The sequence below is a fragment of the Dendropsophus ebraccatus genome, chromosome 14, assembly GCF_027789765.1.
Source record: "Dendropsophus ebraccatus isolate aDenEbr1 chromosome 14, aDenEbr1.pat, whole genome shotgun sequence".
NCBI classification, from domain to species: Eukaryota; Metazoa; Chordata; class Amphibia; order Anura; family Hylidae; genus Dendropsophus; species Dendropsophus ebraccatus.
In genome coordinates this window covers 36738132-36759023 of record NC_091467.1, presented here as the reverse complement: position 1 = coordinate 36759023, position 20892 = coordinate 36738132, and the positions used below count along the sequence as shown (strand labels likewise).

Sequence of the window (20892 nt, the reverse complement as noted above, 5' to 3'; positions counted from 1 at the left end):
GGGCTCCTGATCGGCGTCTTCCGGGTTCGCGGCGTCTTCGTTCGGGTCTTCAGCTTCTTCCGTGACGTCACGTTCGGCTTCTCTCGGCTATTTTCGGCTCCAGCGTCGGCTCTTTCCGTATTTTGCGCTCTGCTGCCCTCTAGCGGCTGATATGTGTAATACACTTATCAGCAGCTACAGGGATGTTCAGAATGTAGAAAAAGTTTTTGTTTTTGTTTTTTTTTTTCTATTTTCCGCACCCTATCGCCGCTGAGTGTTGATCAGCATCACACGAAAGTGCGCTGCTAATCAGCAACTCCTCCTTTTTGGCGTAGGGTGTTTTTTTTCTATATTCTACTGCCACAGTCTGCTAATAAGTGCCGCACATAAGTGCGGCATTTATCAGCAACTCCTTTGTTGGCGTAGGTTTTTTTTTTATACTTACTGTAAAAAAACACGTAAAAAACACTACATTACACCACACTACATTGAATAAAGTTTGACACTACACCACTATATACCCCATATACTAGTCCCCGTATAAAGATGGCCCACAGAGTGTTTTCGGCGTCAGAGGGATACGTTATTGCCTCCGACACCGAAACAGCCAGTGAGGATGAATGGGGGGATCCTTCTTTCCTCCATTCATCCTCATCATCCTCATCATCCAGTGACGTGTCTGGGGGTAGCGTAGCGTAGCGTACGCTGCCCCCCAGACACGTCTTTTCCGCCAGTACCGTCCCAATAAGAGATGACGGTATGGCGTGAAATTCTACACACTCTGTAAGCGTACCTCAGGGTACTCTTACAGATTTAGGGTACATGCACACTGCGGAATGGAGAAGGATCACCCTTTGTGCATTCCGCAGCTGGCACCCGCCGGTGGACTGATGGAGGCGCATGTCTCTACCCGTGTCATAGACTCCATTCTATGCACGGGCGGAATCCGTCGTCCATCCAAAGAATGAACACGTTGGACGGAGAGCGGAATCCGCCCGTGCATAGAATGGAGTCTATGACACGTGTGGAGACGTGCGCCTGCATCAGTCCGCCGGTGGGTGCCAGCTGTGGAATGCACGAAGGGTTATCTGTCGCGATTCCGCAGTGTGCATGTACCCTTAGAGTGTATGTAGGAAGGGACACCCGAATGCAGCCCCCAGATGCCCCCCCCCCCCCCATCCTCGGAGTTAGTGGGAAGATTGTCCGGGAACTGATCTTCCCACTGCTGGATAAAGGTCACCACCACCTGTACGGGGATAACATTTATACCAGCACCCCCTCCTCTGGTCTCTCGCTGCCCGAGCTACTGTAGCTTGCGGCACGATCCGAAAATATCAGAAGCAGTAATAGCGCCCTAATATTTAGCAGCCATGGAGCGGACCCAGCGCCTCTGGATATGAGGGACCCCGTATCGCACCAGGGCAACATTTTCCAGGTGACATCCCCCACACTGGAAAACAGGAGACCCCAGAAGAAGTGCAGAGTGTGGCGTAACAGGGGGATCAGGAAGGACACCATTTTCCCGTGTGACACCTGTCCTGATCACCCCAGCCTCTGCATACTGGATCGCTCCAAGGCGCACCACACGTCACTGGAGTTCTACATTATCTAAATTCTGTCCCTTATTCCTATTTCAGGGGTCACGTTGATCCAGGGATTATTCTGATCGCCATTATGGAGTCGGGAAGGAATTTTTCCTGTGATGAGGCTACTGTCGTCTGCCTCACGAGGGTTTTTTGCCTTCCTCTGGATCAACACAGGTTGAATTTGATGGACACCTGTCATTTCCAACCTTATAAACTAATAATTGGCCTAATACCCCCAAATAAATTAATAATTGTCCCTTTTCCCCAGCTGAGTAGGTATGGCCGCCATTCCCATTAGAGGATGCCATGATGCAATTACAAAGCCTCTGTGCGGCCAGGACAGTAGAAACCCCCCACAAGTGACCCCATTCTGGAAACGACACCCCATAAGGAATCTAACAAGTGGGGCAGCGGGGATATGGCCCCCTGGTGACGGCCACATTTGGGACGTGAAAATGAAAAAAAATTGTATTTTTTATTTTCTCGGCACATGTTCTACGTAAGTGCCCGTCACCAGTGGGGTCCATATGCTCACTGCACCCCTTGTTAGATTCCTTATGGGGTGTAGTTTCCAGAATGGGGTCACTTGTCGGGGGTTTCTACTGTCCTGGCAGCACAGGAGCTTTGTAATTGCGACATGGCCTCCATCCTCCATTCCAGCCTCTAAATGGCGCTCTGTCCCTTTGGTGGCTTGCCCTGTGCCCATATGGCACATTATGCCCACATGTGGGGTATTTTCGTACTCAGGGGACACTACCCTACACGTTTTGTGTTCATTTTCTTTTTTAACCCCTTGTGGAAATGGAAAAAAATCAAGGCTAGACCAACATTTAGTGTAATTTTTGTAAAATTTTTTACTCTAAATCATTAATCTTGTCATGTTTTTTCATTTTCACAAGGGGTTAAAAGATAAAAAAAACATTTAATGTGTAGAGCAATTTCCCCTGAGTACGGAAATACCCCACATGTGGACATAAAGCGCCATGCGGGTGCAGGGTAAGCCTCCGAAGGGAAGAAGCGCCATTTGGTTTTTGAAGGCTGGATTTGGATGGAATGGATTTCGAGGGGCCATGTTGCATTCAAAAGGCCCCTGTGTTGCCTAAACAGTTGAAACCCCCCACAAGTGACCCCATTATGGAAACTGCACCCCTCAAGGAATGTAACAAGGGGTGTAGTGAGCATATGGACCCCACTGGTGACGGACACATGTGGAACAATGTGGCGTAAAAATGAAATATTACATTTTTTACACTATAATGTTGGTTTAGCCTTGAATATATCATTTTCACAAGGGGTTAAAAGGGAAAAAAAACAATGTGTAGCGCAATTTCCCCCGAGTCCGTAAATACCCCACATGTGGACATAAAGCACCATGCGGGTGCAGGGTAAGCCTCCGAAGGGAAGGAGCACCATTTCGTTTTTGAAGGCTGGATTTGGATGGAATGGATTTTGAGGGGCCATGTTGCATTCAAAAGGCCTCTGTGTTGCCAAGACAGTTGAAACCCCCCACAAGTGACCCAATTATGGAAACTACACCCCTCAAGGAATGTAACAAGGGGTGTAGTGAGCATATGGACCCCACTGGTGACGGGCACAAATGTGGAACAATGTGGCGTGAAAATGAAATATTACATTTTTTACACTATAATGTTGGTTTAGCCTTGAATTTATCATTTTCACAAGGGGTTAAAAGAGAAAAAAACACACAATATGTGTAGAGCAATTTCCCCGAGTCCGTAAATACCCCACATGTGGACATAAAGCGCCATGTGGGCGCAGGGCAAGCCTCCGAAGGGAAGGAGCGCCATTTGGATTTTGGAGGTTGGATTTGGCTAGAATGGATGATGAACGCCATGTCGCATTTACAGAGCCTTCGTGCTGCCAAAACACTGGAAACCCCCCACAAGTGACCCCATTCTGGAAACTGCACCCCTCAAGGAATCTAACAAGGGGTGCAGTGAGGATATGGACCCCTTGATGACGGGCACATTTGTGCCATGAAAGTGAAAAAATGAAATTTTTCCCTTTCACGTCACATTGTTCCACATTTGTGCCCGTCACCAGTGGGGTCCATATGCTCACTGCACCCCTTGTTAGATTCCTTGAGGGGTGTAGTTTCCAGAATGGAATCACTTGTGGGGGGTTTCCAGTGTCTTGGCAGCACGAGGGCTCTGTAAATGCGACATGGCCCTTGAAATCCTTTTCAGTGAAATTTAGCTTCCAAAAGCCAATTGGCGCTCCTTCCCTTTGGAGGCTCGTCCTGCGCCCCCTTGGCACTCTATCGCCACATGTGGGGTATTTCTGTACTCGGGAGAAACTGCGCTACACATTTTTTGTCTTTTTTTGCCTCTTATCCCTTTAAGAAAATGAAAAATTGAAGGCTAGAACAACGTTTTAGTGTAAAAAATAAATTTTTCTTTTTTCACGCCATATTGTTCGGAAAATCTGTGAAGCACCTGTGGGGTCCAGATGCTCACCGCACCCCTTGTTACATTCCTTGAGGGGTGTAGTTTTCTAAATGGTGTCCCTTTAGGGGTGTTTTTTAGGTTTTGACACCCCAGAGCCTCTGCCAACCTGAAGTGGTACAGTCAAAAATGACCAAATATAACGGAGGCGTTGAAATTCACTAGGCGCTCCCTTATATCTGAGGCTTGTGGTTGCGTCAAATAGCGCAATAGGGCCACATATGGGGTATTTCTATAAACTGCAGAAACGGGGCAATAATTATTGGGGTGCATTTCTCTGGTAATAGGTTTATAATTATGAAAAAATATTGGATTACAATAAAATCTCTGCACAGAAAATTAAAATTTTCAAATTTCTTACACACTTAGCTTTTATTTCTGTGACTCCCCTAAAGGGTTAAAACACTTTCTGGATGTGCTTTTGCAGAGTTTGGGGGGTGCAGTTTCTGAAATGGGGTGCTTTGTGGGGCTTTCTAACATACAGGCCCCTCAAATACACTTTAAACCTGAACAGGTCCCTAAAAATATCTGATTTTGAAATTTTACTGAAAATTTGGAAATTTGCTGCTAATGTTTTAAGCTTCCTATCGTCTAAAAAAAAATGAAAGATAGTTTAATAAATGCCGCCAACATAAAGTAGACATGTTGCTAATGCTATTTAATATATAATTTATGTGGTATAACCACTTTCTGTATACGCAAAAAAGTTTCAAAGTTGGAAAAATGCATTTTTTCACATTTTTTCACATTATTTGGGTTTTTTTCATAAAGATTTGTTATGAGTATCGACTCCAATTTACCAGAAATGTAAAGTACAATATGTCACGAGAAAACAATCTCAGAATCAGCCGGATAGGTAAAAGCATCCCGAAGTTATTAATGAATAAAGTGACACTGGTCATATTCATAAAATTTGTCTCTGTCATTAAGGCCATTTCAGGCTCTGTCCTTAAGGGGTTAATGGTCCAAAGAATGTCAAGCAAAATGGTCGGCCCCCGCACATGTTCACTTCATCAAATTTGGCACTCTTCGAAAAAAGTTTGGACATGCCTGATTTAATCGAAAGAATTCATTAAGTCATTCACGATTGTGTTTTTCATCAGAATTGTGAATTCTACTTTAGCCCCACCAATGTAATGTTGTGAAACTGCTAGGGCCCTTACCATTGGCACTGCCATAATTCTGATAATGGGGTCCTGTCCTCCATCATTGCTGCTCACTTCCACAACCGGTTGCAAGACAAACAGCGGTGCCAGTTTTTGGACCCCCCTAGTAATATTACATTCCTACCCAATCCTGTGGTACCACTCCTTTATACAATATAATGATTATCCGAATTGCCACTTATAATTTTCATGATCAGTCTGATGAATGACTATGCCTCCCTTGTGTAAAAAATAAAAAGGTATCCTTTAAGCTTATTTAGCAGACAATTGAGGTTAAAATCGAAAATTGTGCGTGGCTTGTGATCCTGATTGCCGATGTCGGTTGAATACGGCCGATAATCACTTAGTGTAATAGGGCCTTAAGGGAGTGGCTCTAGGGCAATTTGTGGCTACGACAGACGTCGGGTATCCAAAAATCGTGTTTTTGTTGCTGCAGTGAGTTTTATAGTGGCCAAACAAAACATTTTTCCCATTTACATTTCTTGGTTATTACTGCTAATGACCATTTGCATAGAGATTATGGTGAAAAATGGCATCAATCAAAACAAAAAAATTTGGGGCTCTGTTCACACTGGTTCTGTTGAAGGAATAAAAAATAAACTTATTTATGGGATTAAGACTTTAGCTACATGGCGACTTTGGCCATTACACTTATTGCCTCCATCACACTGCATGGCAGCTATTGAATTGTGAATAGTGTCATGTTCCGGCATGCGGTAAGCACCTACAGATGGGAACTGTTAACAGCAACTTGTGCCTTGCAGCCCAGCTACGTTTATTTATATTAGCTGCAGTGCAAACACAATGAGTCTTTGGTCAAAGCCGCCATATTGTTCTACATTTTTTTACAGTGGCATACAATGGAGTGTATCTGGCTTGCTGGGCATTTTCCTGTCCTAGTGGAGTTCAAGTGCAGCAGTCTGACAAGCTGACAACCGAGCGCAACAAAACTATTTTTAAGGTCTGTTCAACACGTACACGATTCACAGCAGATTTGATTGTGCAAATCCGCAGAAGATTTGATACTGCAAATATCAATGTAATTAAATGACTGAACTGAGCAAATCTGCTGTGGATCCTGTACATGTAAATTTGCTCATCTCTTATAAAAAAAAATAAAAAAATCTTGGTTTATCCCTAACATAACCTGTGTATAAAATTAATCGGTAATAAAGTAATAAGATGCAGCCTAGCAGGTATACCTGGCCTGTAGGGCACTCACACATAGCATTGGCAGCCACAGGTAGTGCTTGGTACTTACCACATGACATCTGGACTACCCATTGCTCAGGTTGTAAGTTCTGGATGTCAGCAATAAATTGTAAGTGCTACCCATGGCCGCTACGTGTACAAGAAGATTTTTGAGCCCATTGATCTGCATGAAATCTACATTTTTTTTTAGCTGATTACATGCATGTGAACTATATGTATAGATCTGATGATCAGTTTTCACTCTCTGCATCTCTATTCTCTGCAGAACAAAATGGTTACTGTGGACGGAGTAAAGGTAAAGTTACAAGTAAGTGAATAATCTTTTTTTTTTTTTGGCCTCCAAAAACAGCCTTGAAAAATGCCATCATGGCACATTGTGACTTTGTGTGAACAATCTTTCATTTAGGGTGCCTTCAAACCTAGCAACTTGCAGCCTGCCCGGCTCCCGCTCCCACTCCGCTGTATACATTACCTCTCCTCGCTGCACGGGTCCCGGCGTACTGCTCTCCCGCCCGGCCAATCAGTGGCTGTGGCAGGGCAACACACTGATTGGCCGGGCGGGAGATCAGTACGCCAGGACCCGTGCAGGAGGAGAGGTAATGTATACAGAGCAGGAGCGGAGCAGCAGTCTGGCGGCAGCTGAAGGGGTTAAGGGGGCCGGCAGTGATCTGCCAGGACCTACCCGACTCACAGCGTAATTTACTCTGCGAGTCGCTAGGTGTGAAGGCACCCTTAGACGTTTTTGTGTGCACCTAGATGGCTGAACTTCCTTTGCCTCTGCCATCATGTGACATAGTTGCTGGACCAAAAGGGTGCAAAACACCGTACACACAGCTATGGTGTTTTTGAGATGATCAGAACATTCCCATTGAAGTCTATGGGAGAAAAATGCCACGGTTTGCCCAAAAAACAACAAAAAAAAATCACCGTTGGTAGCTCATGAAGAAAGTCACGTGTGGTGGTCTGACTTGGTGGGTGTGTAAAGTGTGTGTGGGCTGTCTGCACATGTATCTATTGTTGCTATCATGGGGCACTAGAGGCCGCTCTCTTCTCATACACTCCGGTGCACAAGTGCTGTAACTCGTATGCTCAAAGAGCTGGTGAGGAGTCGCTGGAGGACTGCAGAGGTCAGCTGCAGTCAGGTGGGTAAGGATTTTTTTTTTTATTACCTTGGGAACATGGAGAGGGAGCTAGCTACCAGGGGAAATGCCTACACGGCATGGGGAGAAGGACCAGGGGGGCGGCCTGGGACAGCGGGACCTCACCCCAAAATCGGGAATGTCCAGCCAGATCCGAGGTGGTTTCACTGATTGTTGCCCCTACTAGATAGATCATGGCAGCTTCATTTGAAGTGACTGCCTATTGCAGTTCTAGCCCAAGTTTAAAAAGTAACGTAAAGTTAAATGTTAAATTTTATGTATTTTGTTGCCTGGCAAGTAAGCTATAAATATCCTACAACTGAACTGTACTTTTTATTGGCTGAACTAAAGTCCTTGGTTGACTGATATGTCTGTGAGGATCATACAAAATTAAATGAGCATTTAATATTTTATGTTTCCATCCTGCAGATCTGGGACACTGCCGGTCAGGAGCGCTTTCGAAGTGTCACACATGCTTATTACAGGGATGCACAGGGTATGTGAACTGACTGATGGTATGAAAGGATGGAGACATTGACTGGTGCTGGTAACTTTTCTCTCCTACCTCCAGCTCTGCTCCTGTTGTATGACATCACAAGCAAGACATCATTTGACAACATCCGTGTATGTAACAAAATTATCCAAAAATTAATCCTGTCTCTGCTCTGTCCCTGTCCTATATCTTTAAAGCTTTTGTTAAGTCAGCACTTCCCCATATGTGAAGTGTAAGCATAATAGTATTATCTAGTGATACTGAAGTCTTCTCTTGCAGATCTCTCTCATTAAATTTATACAGACACCAAAGTCAATGTAAATTGGTCCCTATAAATCATAATGTTGTATTTAGGGCTTGTGTTATAGTTACCCCCACTAGAGGGAGTGTAGGCACCATTGAGTTATGTTTAAGCAGTATGTTGTAAGCTCCCAGGTGTCCCCATTTCGTTCTGCAAACAGCCAGCATGCTATTTTATAAATGTATGTATATGCAAGGGGATGTATAAGCTACATTCACCTCATTAAACAGTATACAGTAAGCCCTGTCTAGTGGTAGATGAGGCAACCAGAATTTTATCTTTAACCGTTTCATCACATAGCCAATTTTTGTTTTTGCTTCCTCTTCTCTTTTTAAAAGGCCCAACTTTTTTTTGTTTCTCCACCTACAGTCTTGTTTTTCTTTATGCTGCAAAACTGAACAAAATATTTGGAAAAGATCTAATGTATCAAGTTTGGGGGTGAGGGTTTATTTTTCCGCTGTTTGCCCTGTGGTAAAACTGATATGGTATCTATTCATGAGGTTAGTAAGTACGATTATAACAATTACTAATCTAGGATAGAGCAGTGAGTTGGGGAGTGAAGTGCTCATCTGTGTGCTTCTCCAAGCTCTATGTGGCAATCAATCTAAACACCTAGACCTTAACATGAAGGATTTTGGGTCAGTTTAATAGTAATAGAATCTTGCTGCCTTCCTCAGTGTGCCCTAACAGCAGACCTACTGGCAGACAGGTCCTTTCTAGGGTCTCAGGGATGACTGCCTAGGCGTCCCCCAGTCAGATCACTGGAGGTCTGCTTTATTCATGGGCAGCAGCAATCAAAACGTTTAAGGAAAAGTCCGGTGGGGAGAAAAAAAAAGTTTGGGCAGAAGGTGTGTGTGTGTGTGTGTGACATAGTAAAGAACATATATTTACTGTTCCCCATGCCACGCGTCCTGCTCCAGGGCACCCGTTGGCATTCTTTATTTCTCCTCTCCTGCTATGTATGCCCCACTCAGTCAGTCAGTGACTGGGGCTGGACACCACTGCAGTTGCTGATTGGTTCAGCAGACTATATCCCACCCTGTCACGTACCCTGAAGCCGGGAACAAATGAACTCCAGCAGGGTACGGGAGGTTTTTTATTATGTTTCCCCCACCCCCTGCCTAGACAACTTCTAGCCCTGGTCATAGGCCCATAGGCTTAGCTAAGAACGGGAGTTAGTTAGTAACAGCTAGGGCTGGATGATATGGCCAAAAAATAAAATCTTTTTTTTTTATTTCTCCCCCCCCCCCCCCCCCCCCCAATTTTGGATGATTCTTTTTTGCTAAACAGAACATTTTTTCTCCTTGCAGCATCAAATACTATTTTAATAACATTTGAGACAACAACTGTATTGCTTCCCACTGTAACAGTGCTCCCCGTGTAGTATAGAAGATCTTTTTTTGTGCCTTCATCTAGGTGGGGTGTAGTAGTGGAGGCATAGTGAATAAGGGTTGTAGTAGTACAGTAACCTCCATGTGCAGCTAGGAGGGGAGCTCGTCCAGCACCACACTGCCTGCCCCGCACCTCAGCACCATCCAGTACCTCGCTGCACCACACTGCCTGCCCGCACCTCACCACTGCCCCCCAGCGCCCATCTTGTACCTCGCTGCACCACACTGCCTGCCCCGCACTTCTGCGCCCATCCCGTACCTTGCTGCACCACACTGCCTGCCCCACACCTCGTCCAGCACCACACTGCCACCTGCCCTGCACCTCAACGCCCATCCTGTACCTTGCTGCACCACACTGCCTGCCCCTCACCTCACTGCTGCCCCGCACCTCAGCGCCATCCCGTACCTCGCTGCACCACACTGCCTGCCGCACCTCACCGCTGCCCCTCAGCACTCATCCCGTACCTTGCAGCACCACACTGCCTGCCCCGCACCTTAGCGCCCATTCCGTACCTCTGCACCACACTGCCTGCCCCACACCTCACCTCAGCACCCATCCTGTAACTCTCTGCACCACACTGCCTGCCCTGCCCCGCACCTCACCTCAGCACCCATCCCGTACCTCTCTGCACCACACTGCCTGCCCCGCACCTCAGCGCCCATCCCGTACCCCGCTGCACCACACCGGCCACAATGATTTTTTGTCAAAATCAAATATACGATTTTCACAAAAAATTCAAATAGATTCTCAAATTCTGGGCAAATTAATCTCCCAGCCCTAGTAACAGCTCAAGCAAAAGTTGTTGCTGCAGACCGGGGACCTGAAAAAATTGTCTATTAATGGGTTAAAACCACACTGCCTGCCCCGCACCTCAGCGCCCGTCCCGTACCTCGCTGCACTACACTGCCTGCCCCGCACCTCACCGCTGCCACTCACCTCAGCGCCCGTCCCGTACCTCACTGCACCACACTGCCTGCCCCGTACCTCACCTCAGCAGCCATCCCATACCACGCTGCACCACACTGCCTGCCCCGCACCTCACCTCACCAGCCATCCCGTACCACGCCGCACCACTTTGCCTGCCCCGCACCACATTGCCTGCCCCGCACCTCACTTCAGCACCCATCCCGTACCTCGCTGCACCACACTGCCTGCCCCGCACCTCAGCACCCATTCCGTACCCCGCTGCACTACACTGCTGACTTGCACCTCAGCGCCCACCCCGTACCTAGCTGCACCACACCGCACCGCAATGATTTTTGGTGAAAATCGAATACACAATTTTCTCAAAAAAATCTAATTGATTCTCAAATTCTGGGCAAATTAATCTCCCAGCCCTAGTAACAGCTCAAGCAAAAGTTGTTGCTGCAGACCGAGGACCTGAAAAAATTGTCTATTAATGGGTTAAAACATGGCACACATGGGGTTTTTGCTTGATAGTGGAGCCTGCCTTCAATAAAATAAGTTTGTCTTCACGGATGCCACATGTTAGTGGTGGATTTGCGGCTCATTGAAGTCATTATGGCGCAAATCTATAGCTGATTTCATGCAAAAATATCATCTGCGTGAAAAAAGCTGCTTACAATGTGTGAACATACTCTTAACCTCTTAATGCTCCAGGATCTATATCCATCAGGATATATCATCAGTTTATGTTATGGATACATCACAGATGTGTTGCAGATTGACTTTATTTGAGGGGGGGAACAAATTTGGAAAACTAGAGGTACCGTGCAATACTTGTCATGCCCTCAGGGGTTTTGTGTATCGTCCTCTTTTTGGTGGTGTCTGCTATTCTGTTCTTTGTCAGAGGTTTCTTTGTGACTTGTACTTCTTTCAGGCCTGGCTTACAGAGGTTCATGAATTTGCTCACAAGGATGTGGTCATTATGCTGCTTGGTAACAAGGTATTTGTAACTTCCTGCTATGCCGTAGACCTATGAATTGTGACACCCACTCTGTTGGTCAGGTTATTTGTCTGTTTTAAATATACATATCGACGGCCACACAGAATTTCTCTAATATACTGCTCATTGATCTAGTGGAAGAATGCTGATGTTATACACAGCACCAAATTTCTAAGGGCGTGCATCTGCTGTTCAGTTGTCTGGTAGCCTACAATGTTGTCTGGTAGCCTACAATGCACAACTACATAGGATAAGGAGGAGATTATGATTTTATCCTTTAGTAGATGGGCCCCTTAGGAGTAAGCTGATCAGGGTGCTTAGCCTGCGTTTCTTTTTCTTTTCTCTGGAAAATGTCTTTAAAATTCATTTAAAAGGTACTTTCATGCTGCCTGAACGAGGAGTCATTAGGGTGGTGCCCTATGGTTTTTCCCTGTCCCACCTGCTTTCAGTAACAGATTTCTCTCTGTTTTAGATATAGGGGTCCGTCCATCGGGTCCAAGGGCAGGAAGAAGCCACCAGAGACCACCCCAGACTACTCATTGGTTTAGGTAGCATGAAAGTGATGGCAGGTTCCCTGTAGTTTATAGAGTATATGTAAATCTAACACTTGCCTGAAGTAGAAAAATATACTTTTTAACAAAGTGTTAAAAAGGCCTGTGGAGAAAGTGTAGGGTTCCTAGGAACAGTCTAGCTGCTGCGTTTCCTAACACACACAACAAACACTCATAGAATAGTGTACTAAGGTCTATTTCCTGTTGGAGGAATACACATCATATTCACTCGGGTGCTCACACACCTGCGACAAGCCTTCAAAAACCTTGTGCTGTATACTCACTTTTCTTGTGCCGCAATGAATGCAAGAACAGACTACTCTTCGAGCTCCAATTCTGACGCTGCACATGCAGTGGGATTCCCGAGCCCGAACCCTACGTTCTTACTGTGCACGTGTTGGTATATTTATGTATGCATAATGCAGTGACGTATCATTTTCCTGGACAAAGATCCCACACATATCCAGTAACAGCACATGGGATATTCGGCCTTGAATGCCCCCAGTGCACCAAACTACCTAATTTACATATTTGGATTTTGCCGAATAATACAAAAATTAAGGAATGGATTGTGTAGCAAAAGAGATTGTTTGTTTGAATTGCCATGAAAAAGACTAGAGGAGCATACCAGCAGGTTCATATGTGTGAACCTCCTGGTGGAGATCAGTACATGGCTATGTTCACACTGCACCTCCGTTTACATTTAACATATAAAGGTTATACTCTTAAAGGGATAAGAAGTGTATTGCATGTAAGTGTAACAATAATAATGCTTTGGTATACCCAGTATAAAACATCTATGTAATTGTAAAACGTAGACATTAGTGTAAAAATAAACATATTTTTCTCCTAAAAATACTGGGGAGGGGGCGGGGGGGAGAAACGGCAAACTATAAAAAGAATGGTATTTATAAAAAGTACAACTTGTCCCACATAGAGACAAAAGGCCTCTTACCGCCACGCATCGAAAAAAAGGTATAACTGAGGGAATACATTTTTTTCCCCCTTTTTCAAAGCTAAAAGTAGTCCTGTCACTAAGGGGTTAAAACAGACATAACACATCGGGTAATGAGTATTCACTTAAGAAGTAAATTTAAAATCCACAATAAAAAAGTGCCATTTTTGGGAGGGTTTTTCCAATTTCTTTGTGAATACATGTGTATACATCAAAGTTAAATGTAATAAAATGAAAGCAGTAAAACAAACACAAAAATGCAGTGTGAACCCAGCTGTAATCACATCCTTTATAGCAAAGGAAAAAATCTGCAAAATCATGTTGCAGGCGTGATGGCAGTCTGCAGCCTGTGATACTTAGGGCCCTATTCCACCGGACGATTATCGTTAGCATAATCGTTAACGATTAACGATCTCAAACGACCGCTATTGCGAAAGACCTGAAAATGTTTACTCATTTCCATGGAACGATAATCGTTACTTATGATCGTAATTGCGATCGTTTCTTCTTCTGTATTTCTTCGCTATTGCGTTCGTATCTATTGCGAACGACCGAACGATGTCTTATTCAATGCGAACGATTTGCGAACGTTTTGCGAACGAGCAACGATAAAAATAGGTCCAGGTCTTATAAAGCGATCAACGATTTCTCGTTCGGTCGTTAATCGTTACTGCATTTCAACCGAACGATTATCGTTTAGATTCGAACGATTTAACGATAATCTGAACGATAATCGTCCGGTGGAATAGGGCCCTTACAGTAAGGAATCCTATTAGGCAAAGAGATTGTGCTCTGGCAGACACAACAGCACTTTTATATTCTCACTCTTGGTGCTAGATTCCCAAGCAAGAGAATTATATTTGCTGATGCAATGATCTATATCCATGTGTTTCACACATGTAATTCATTATCATTGCATTGTATCATTTTTTTATGCTTCTAATTTTGTTCAGATATTTCTGGGTTGAAGGGAATCAGTCAGCTGACACTGCTAGATAGTGGTTAGGACAAGAAAACACATAAAAATGCCAAAGAGTCGGAGGCTTTTCCAAGCTCCTGATCGCCTGGAATACCTCCCCCCCCCCCCCCTTTCCTGCTTGATTGACACCTGGAATCCCAAGCAGGGTCAGGTAAGGGTGGAGTAAGAAGGCAATACAGCTTACTGCACTTCTTTGACCCTTTGTACTATAAAATAAAAACATTTTTTCTGCATCCTGGAAACACAGCTGGATATATGAATGGTACCATGTATCTTACTGACCTAAGTGTCACTAGTTTGGAACATGAATTGCAACTGACAGGTTCCCTTCAATTTCAAGTGATTGGCTATGATGTGTATTTCTCCTCTTTTAAAAGAAGAATAGACTTTAGCATGCTATCCTAGGAGTAAAGATGCCTATACACCTTGTACTAAAGTCGGCTGATGCTGCCACCGTGTATGGCAGCCTTCTGACTCTCCACCGACAGAAGGTGTTGGTGGAGAGATTGGGTTGGGGGTGTTGTATTTTTGCCTGGCTTTGGAACAATATGCTGCCAGAGCAGACTGGCTGTACCTACCCCTCACTACCCCATAGAGAACACATGAACGCTTGATCGAGCCAAATGTTCACGTGTATAGTGAAATTGGGAGAGGGAACGGTTATTGAGTATATATGCCCATCTTAAGAACTGGTGAACCAGTTTGAAACGCATTTGTGGACTGTTCCTAAAAACTTTTTTTTTTTCTCAAGCCTTTTTTTGTGTTTTTAATTGTTGAAATAGTGTTTGTATTTTATACTTCAATTAGATGCTAAATTTACATTTACTCTATTGATAACAATTGGTCCTGGTCTATTGTTTCCTTCCTTGTACTACTATTAAGGGCTAATGCACACATCCGCAGAAACCCATCCAGCCGCATCAGTACAGTAGCGCAAACTTTCAAACAGTATCGAAGCTTTTGACATCATAATTAATCATGATGCTGGGAGCTCTAAGGTCCACTTCGCAGGACACCCTCCATGCACGAATAGTTTTTTTGCAGACGTGCGCATTAGCCCTAAGGGTATGTTTACACTGAGCAAATGGGGCCGAATTCCGTCTGCTTCAGTGTCGGACCACATCTCTATGGACATGTCAATTCTTTGAGCAGAGAGCGGAGGCGCGCAATCCTACCCATAGAGATGCAGTCTGACACTGAAGCAGGTGGAGAGTTCCGCTGCGGAATTCTGCCCCATTATGCTGCATTGAAACGGAACGATTATTGTTAAAAATTTTGTAATAACAATCGCATTTAAGCGATATTCTGCTCATGTAAACACAGCAAACGATCAAGCGACGAGCAAGAAATCGTTCATTGTGATCTTTCAACATGTTTTCAAATCGATGTTGGTCGTTTGCCAAAAATTCTTGGATTGCTTCGTGTAAACAGTCTTTAACCAATTCACCCTATGTGTGAGATAGGCTTAAGTGATCTTAAAACTATTGCAATAACTACTTTTCCAAACGATATACCATTTCCGTCTAAACGCTGATCATTATTAAAAAAAACATTGTTACTTCGAAATCGTTAATTGTTCGATTGGGCGAATTATCGCTCCGTGTAAATGCAGCATTACTTTTAATTCAGTGTGTTGCTATGCTAAGCACCCTCTTTACCCACTGGCCCCCGGTTATCTGCTTTCTCCCTATTTAGAATACTAATCATCAGCAGGTGGATCACTGCTCCAATATATGGTATATTCCAAGTACATAGAGTTCACAGTGTGCATTACCTGTTTGCCAAAAATACGGCTAACAACAAAGTCTCACGTGACTGAGGTAAACATGCCTTTAACTACTGGATGATGCCCATACTATGTGATTGACAGATTCCCAATGAATTCCCATTTGTAAACGTAGTCACACATTCATTGGAGGGTTAGATAAACCGGATTTACAGCTGGGGTGGCTTTCCAAGAATGGTTTATCCAGATAGGATAACTCCCTTAGGGTATGTTCACACATAACAAGTTTGCAGCGGATTTCATGCTGTGCATATTGCAGCAAATACGCTGCGAGAATCTAGTGGCAGCCTTCTCTAATTACTTACCATGCTGTGCCGATAAAAATAATAAATATACCATGCTCCTCCTGTCTGCTTCTCTAGTCCTGACAGCCTGCTCACCCAATACCTGCACTGTCCTGCCACAGCCAGTGATTGGCTAAGCTGGGACCCAAAGAAGCAGATGGGAGCGGGTAAGCATGGTGTCTTAATATTTTTACTGGCACTGCATGGAAGTAGATAAAGAAAGCTGCCACTAGATTCTTGCAGTGGAAATGCAGGACTATACACTCTAATGGTAACAGGTATAGCAGCAGCTTTGCAGCAATATGAGCAGTCTGAAATCTGCTGCAAATGCGTTGTGAATCTACCCTAAGGGTGCGTTCACACATACAGGATCTGCAGCAGATTTGATGGCCCAGATTTGATTTGCTTTGAATCTGCAACTTCAAATCTGCTGCATATCCTGTACGTGTGAACGCATCCTAAAAGGGGTTGTTTGGGGATTATTTTTACCCCCAAAAATGTGCTCCGGCAGAAGGTAAAATAAAAAATAACCTGTACTTATTTTCACAGACCCCTGATCCCCATACACTTTCAGAATCGGAGTCCACATTGTCCATGCAGTTGTTACAGCAGCTGATAGGTTTGAGCTGGTGGTGTTTCTTGCTGATCCCAGAAGTGCATCATGATCAGGGTTTCATTACAGATGGGAAATCTGGAAGATAAGTTTAGGTTATTTTAGGTTATTTATTTCCCCAGATAACCCATTAAATAAGTTATACAGGGTCATCATATTTAATGATGGTTTACAGTACAATATTGATTTGTTATTTCCTTCTGGATTGCAGTGTGATGTAACTAGTGGACGAGCTGTTCGAACAGAAGATGGGGAGTCCTTGGCCAAGGTAGGAATTTAAAGTGTATGTAAGCTTCCTAACACTATTTCCAATACATCCATTGACAGCGATATGCACACAAGGCACGTTAAAGGGAACCTGTCACCCCCCGTGCCGGGGTGACAGGCTCCCGACCCCCGTTAGAGCCCCCTATACTCACCTAATCCCGCCGGGTCCCGCTTCTGGAGGTGGTCGGGTGATGAAGATCTCAGCCGCTGCAGCCCGGCGCGCGCCCTGAGAGATGAGTCCAACACCCAGAGAGAATGACAGGAGAGTCCAGCGCTCCGTCATTCTCTATGAGCGTTTGACTCATCTCTCAGCGCACGCGCCGGGCTGCAGCGGCTGAGATCTTCATCACCCGACCACCTCCAGAAGCGGGACCCGGCGGGATTAGGTGAGTATAGGGGGCTGTAGCGGGGGGTCGGGAGCCTGTCACCCCGGCACGGGGGGTGACAGGTTCCCTTTAATGAGGCTGGGCCCCGCCCCCCACCCCCACCCCCACCCTGACACCTACATGGTGTTCTCACTGCTCCCATATTCCGGTGCTGCACTCTGTTTTAAATGGGGGGTTTATTCTATATGTGAACAGTTTGCTGTTCAAATATGAATGTATTCGGTAAACGCAACTCATGTTGAGAAACCATGTTTCTATTTTGAATATATTTTGCTTCTTAATCTTTAGGAATATGGCATTCCATTCATGGAGACCAGCGCGAAGACTGGTGTCAATGTCGAACTAGCATTTCTGGCTATAGCTAAGTATGTATGTTAGGTGGCTATGGTGTAGATACTGTTATAGTCTTTGTAAAATCCTGGTATTAGAGTTTCTGTATAGTTTCCTTTTTACATAAGAACAAACCTAACAGTAAATTCTCTCCCTTCTCTAAGGTGGCCAGTATGCTTTAGTAGAAAGCCTGCTGATCCTTAAATAGGTTCTCTGATTTTATGTAAATAATACTTAATCCCTGTATACCTTAAATGGGTTTCCTTGGTAGGAAGGTTTTTTACTTAGTCACTGTCGTGAATTTTTGCGATTTTTAGAAACTTTGTAATTGGGTTTATTAGGCAAATATGCCATTATCTGCATTTAAAAAACCTTTTCCCAGGTCCCCCCCTCCTCTCCTTTCTGTCATCCACTGATCAGAATCAGGAAATCTCAACCAGAAGCGTCCTGTCTGTTCTATGAAGAGGGGAGGGGGGAAAGAGAGGGAGGAGAAATGTCCACAGCAGAAAACAGAGAACAAAGGATTCCTCAGTGGGGGAGCTATTCATAGTGCTATTCAGAGGTCAGAGAGGTCAGTGGTGACATCAGAGGAGAAAGGAGAGAGAACAGAGGGTACTGTAGCTTTTAATTAACTCTTTGTTGTCCTGTTTTGGTGTCTCTTTTCCCTCTCTCCATAGGAGAACAATGAAGACAGGGGGAGAGCTTCAAACTGCTTTTTCATGATAAAAATTCATTTTTGGGGCTAATAAACCCAATTACAAAGTTTTCGTAAAATTGCCTGATTTCTGCAAAAAAACACTTTAACTTCTTTGGACTGCAGTGAAAAAAGACTTGATACTCACCCGATCCAACTCTTGTTTCATGTGTGCCCAATTCATGCTCCTTTTCCTGGTTCCTGTAACATTTCATTAAGGCTTAGCCAATAGAGTGGTGGTCTGTAACCTAGACCATGATCAACTTGACAAGTCCTATGAGATTAACTATATAAGTTAAGATGGGAATACCCCTTTAAGTTCTGTGACTGAATGGAGCTGCAGTCATGCAGACGCACAACAGCTCCATTCTCTGAATACTGGATTGTAGCTTGTTATCAATCGGATCCAGCGCCTTTAGCTGTATGCGGAATACAGAGCTGAAGGTGCTGGATCCAATCTTTATGAACTTTTGACCTTATACCTTGCAAATCTCATTACGGCAATCGATTTGCCCTTGATTCAGAATGGTGGCTTTCAAGATAGCAGCCATGTTCCGGGCATAGTCTAAAATATAGACCCCCTCATGCAGAATTCAGATGTCAGTATGTAATTTTCCCTTTTGTTGTGTCCTAAGATACTTGACTCATCCTGTAAGTACCCTTTTAAAATCCCACATGTAACTGCGCAGTGTTTAGGACCTCCGATTCTTATTTTTGTGCTGCTCTGTGTTTTCCTATGCAGGGAGCTGAAGCAGAGATCCAGTAGTCCAGAGGAACATAAATTCCAGATCCGCCAGTACATTGAGTCACAGAAGAAGAAAAGCAGCTGCTGCGGCTTCATTTGATTGTTTATTTGATTCACAATTGACTGGACTGTACAGTTCTGGTTCTGATCCAGTGAAACCCCCAAACTCAGGATTTTTAGGATACCCCAATGCCTGCAGAGGAAGCTCCTCTATGATTGTTTACTCAGAACTCACAAGAGCCCTGTTGCCTTTTATGAGTCTTCTAGAAAACACCTAAGGAATCTGTTGTAATTCCTTTTTTTATGAGAGCCAATGACATAGAACCTCATTTCGATAACTATCCTTCCTTCTCTGCAAAAATACGGTGCCAAAATGGTTTACAAAAGCAAAGGCCTTCCCAAGCCTTTTGTATGACCGATAATACATGGTACGTCATGATGCTATCTTTCAATAGCTTCCTGGCTTTTAAAGTACTGTCATATGTTGCACAACTTAGATTTGTTTACAAGATATAAAGAATTTCTTTGCTTTTATTGTCTGAGAGATATTTATTACAATAGGTTTCCTAAGAATTTCATCAAAATAGAAGACACTGTATGTGCTTGTTACATTTACTGCAATATTTCCAGGTAACCTGCTCACAAGTCTTACCCGTTGGCTGTTTACACATTGAGCACTTGATATGGATATTTCGTTAAGTACAAACTGTGGAATTTTTAATGCCTTTATAATAAAATATGCTGATGTAAATAACTTTTTTGGTGTATGGGCTTATTTGACGTAGATACAGAAAAAGATTCATGTTTGAGACATATGAGAGGCGCATGCACATAAAATGGGCAAAAAGGCTTCTTTTATTGTGTGATGAAAAGCAGATTATTTGCTTTGACCCAGATACCATAATTCTGGCACAGTTTTCTCCTCTGTCCGACAGAAGGTCTGTGGCTTCTACAATATGGGCGTGGCTTAGTGTTGCTTGTCGCTTAAAGTAATGCAATGAGCTAATCCAGTGCCTCTTCTGGAGCAGGGATGGGGAACCCTCAGCCCTCCACCTGTTGGAAAACTACAATTCCCATCTTGCCTGGACAACCATGATGGGAATTGTAATTTTGCAACAGCTTTCCCATCCCTGTTCTAGATTGATGCAACCTAAGCAATCGCACACACCAAAGGCCGGCCCTGGTTATTACACAGTACTTGTCCCCATAAAATAAATGCTTGTAACAGCTGGTGGAAAAATAAAACTTATGGCTCTTAAAAGGTGAGGAGGAAAAAATTAAATGGCAAAAATGAAATTTAGCGAAATCCTCAAGGGGTTAACATTTATGACCTTGTGGAGAGATTGTACAGTAAAATATTTTTGTTTTTGCTTTAGAAGAGGACAGAAAATTGACATGGAAATAGACTTAAATGTGATATTAAGAAGAACTTTGCACACTGACAGATATTTTTATGTATTACATTTATAAATTACTTTTTTTTTTTTTCCCAAATCTGTGTGGGTCATAAGGATATGGTTCTCCATAAGGAGAGTCCAACATAAAGATATATGAAGACTTAAAGGCCATTCCTGCTCCAATGGTAGGTCTTGGAAGAAAGGATATATAAAATAGCTCTCACACCACTTTCACTCCATCTAGGAGTCTTAAAATGTTGACTGTC

The 20892-nt window shown here is 43.9% G+C and overlaps 1 protein-coding gene across 3 annotated transcripts in view; it reads left to right on the top strand.

The window, feature by feature from the left end:
* The window catches only part of RAB37 (RAB37, member RAS oncogene family), a 31047-nt gene extending 11064 nt beyond the window's left edge, over positions 1–19983 (top strand). For 2 of the 3 annotated variants that reach the window (XM_069953697.1, XM_069953695.1), the window contains 7 exons: positions 6674–6715; positions 7977–8043; positions 8119–8171; positions 11574–11639; positions 17019–17075; positions 17749–17825; positions 19227–19983. In XM_069953697.1, coding sequence (XP_069809798.1) covers positions 6674–6715; positions 7977–8043; positions 8119–8171; positions 11574–11639; positions 17019–17075; positions 17749–17825; positions 19227–19329 — 465 coding nt within the window. In that variant the 3' untranslated portion in view covers positions 19330–19983. The remainder of the gene's footprint in view (positions 1–6673; positions 6716–7976; positions 8044–8118; positions 8172–11573; positions 11640–17018; positions 17076–17748; positions 17826–19226) is intronic. The other variant, XM_069953696.1, reaches the window with a different exon arrangement.
* Positions 19984–20892: the final 909 nt, after the last annotated feature.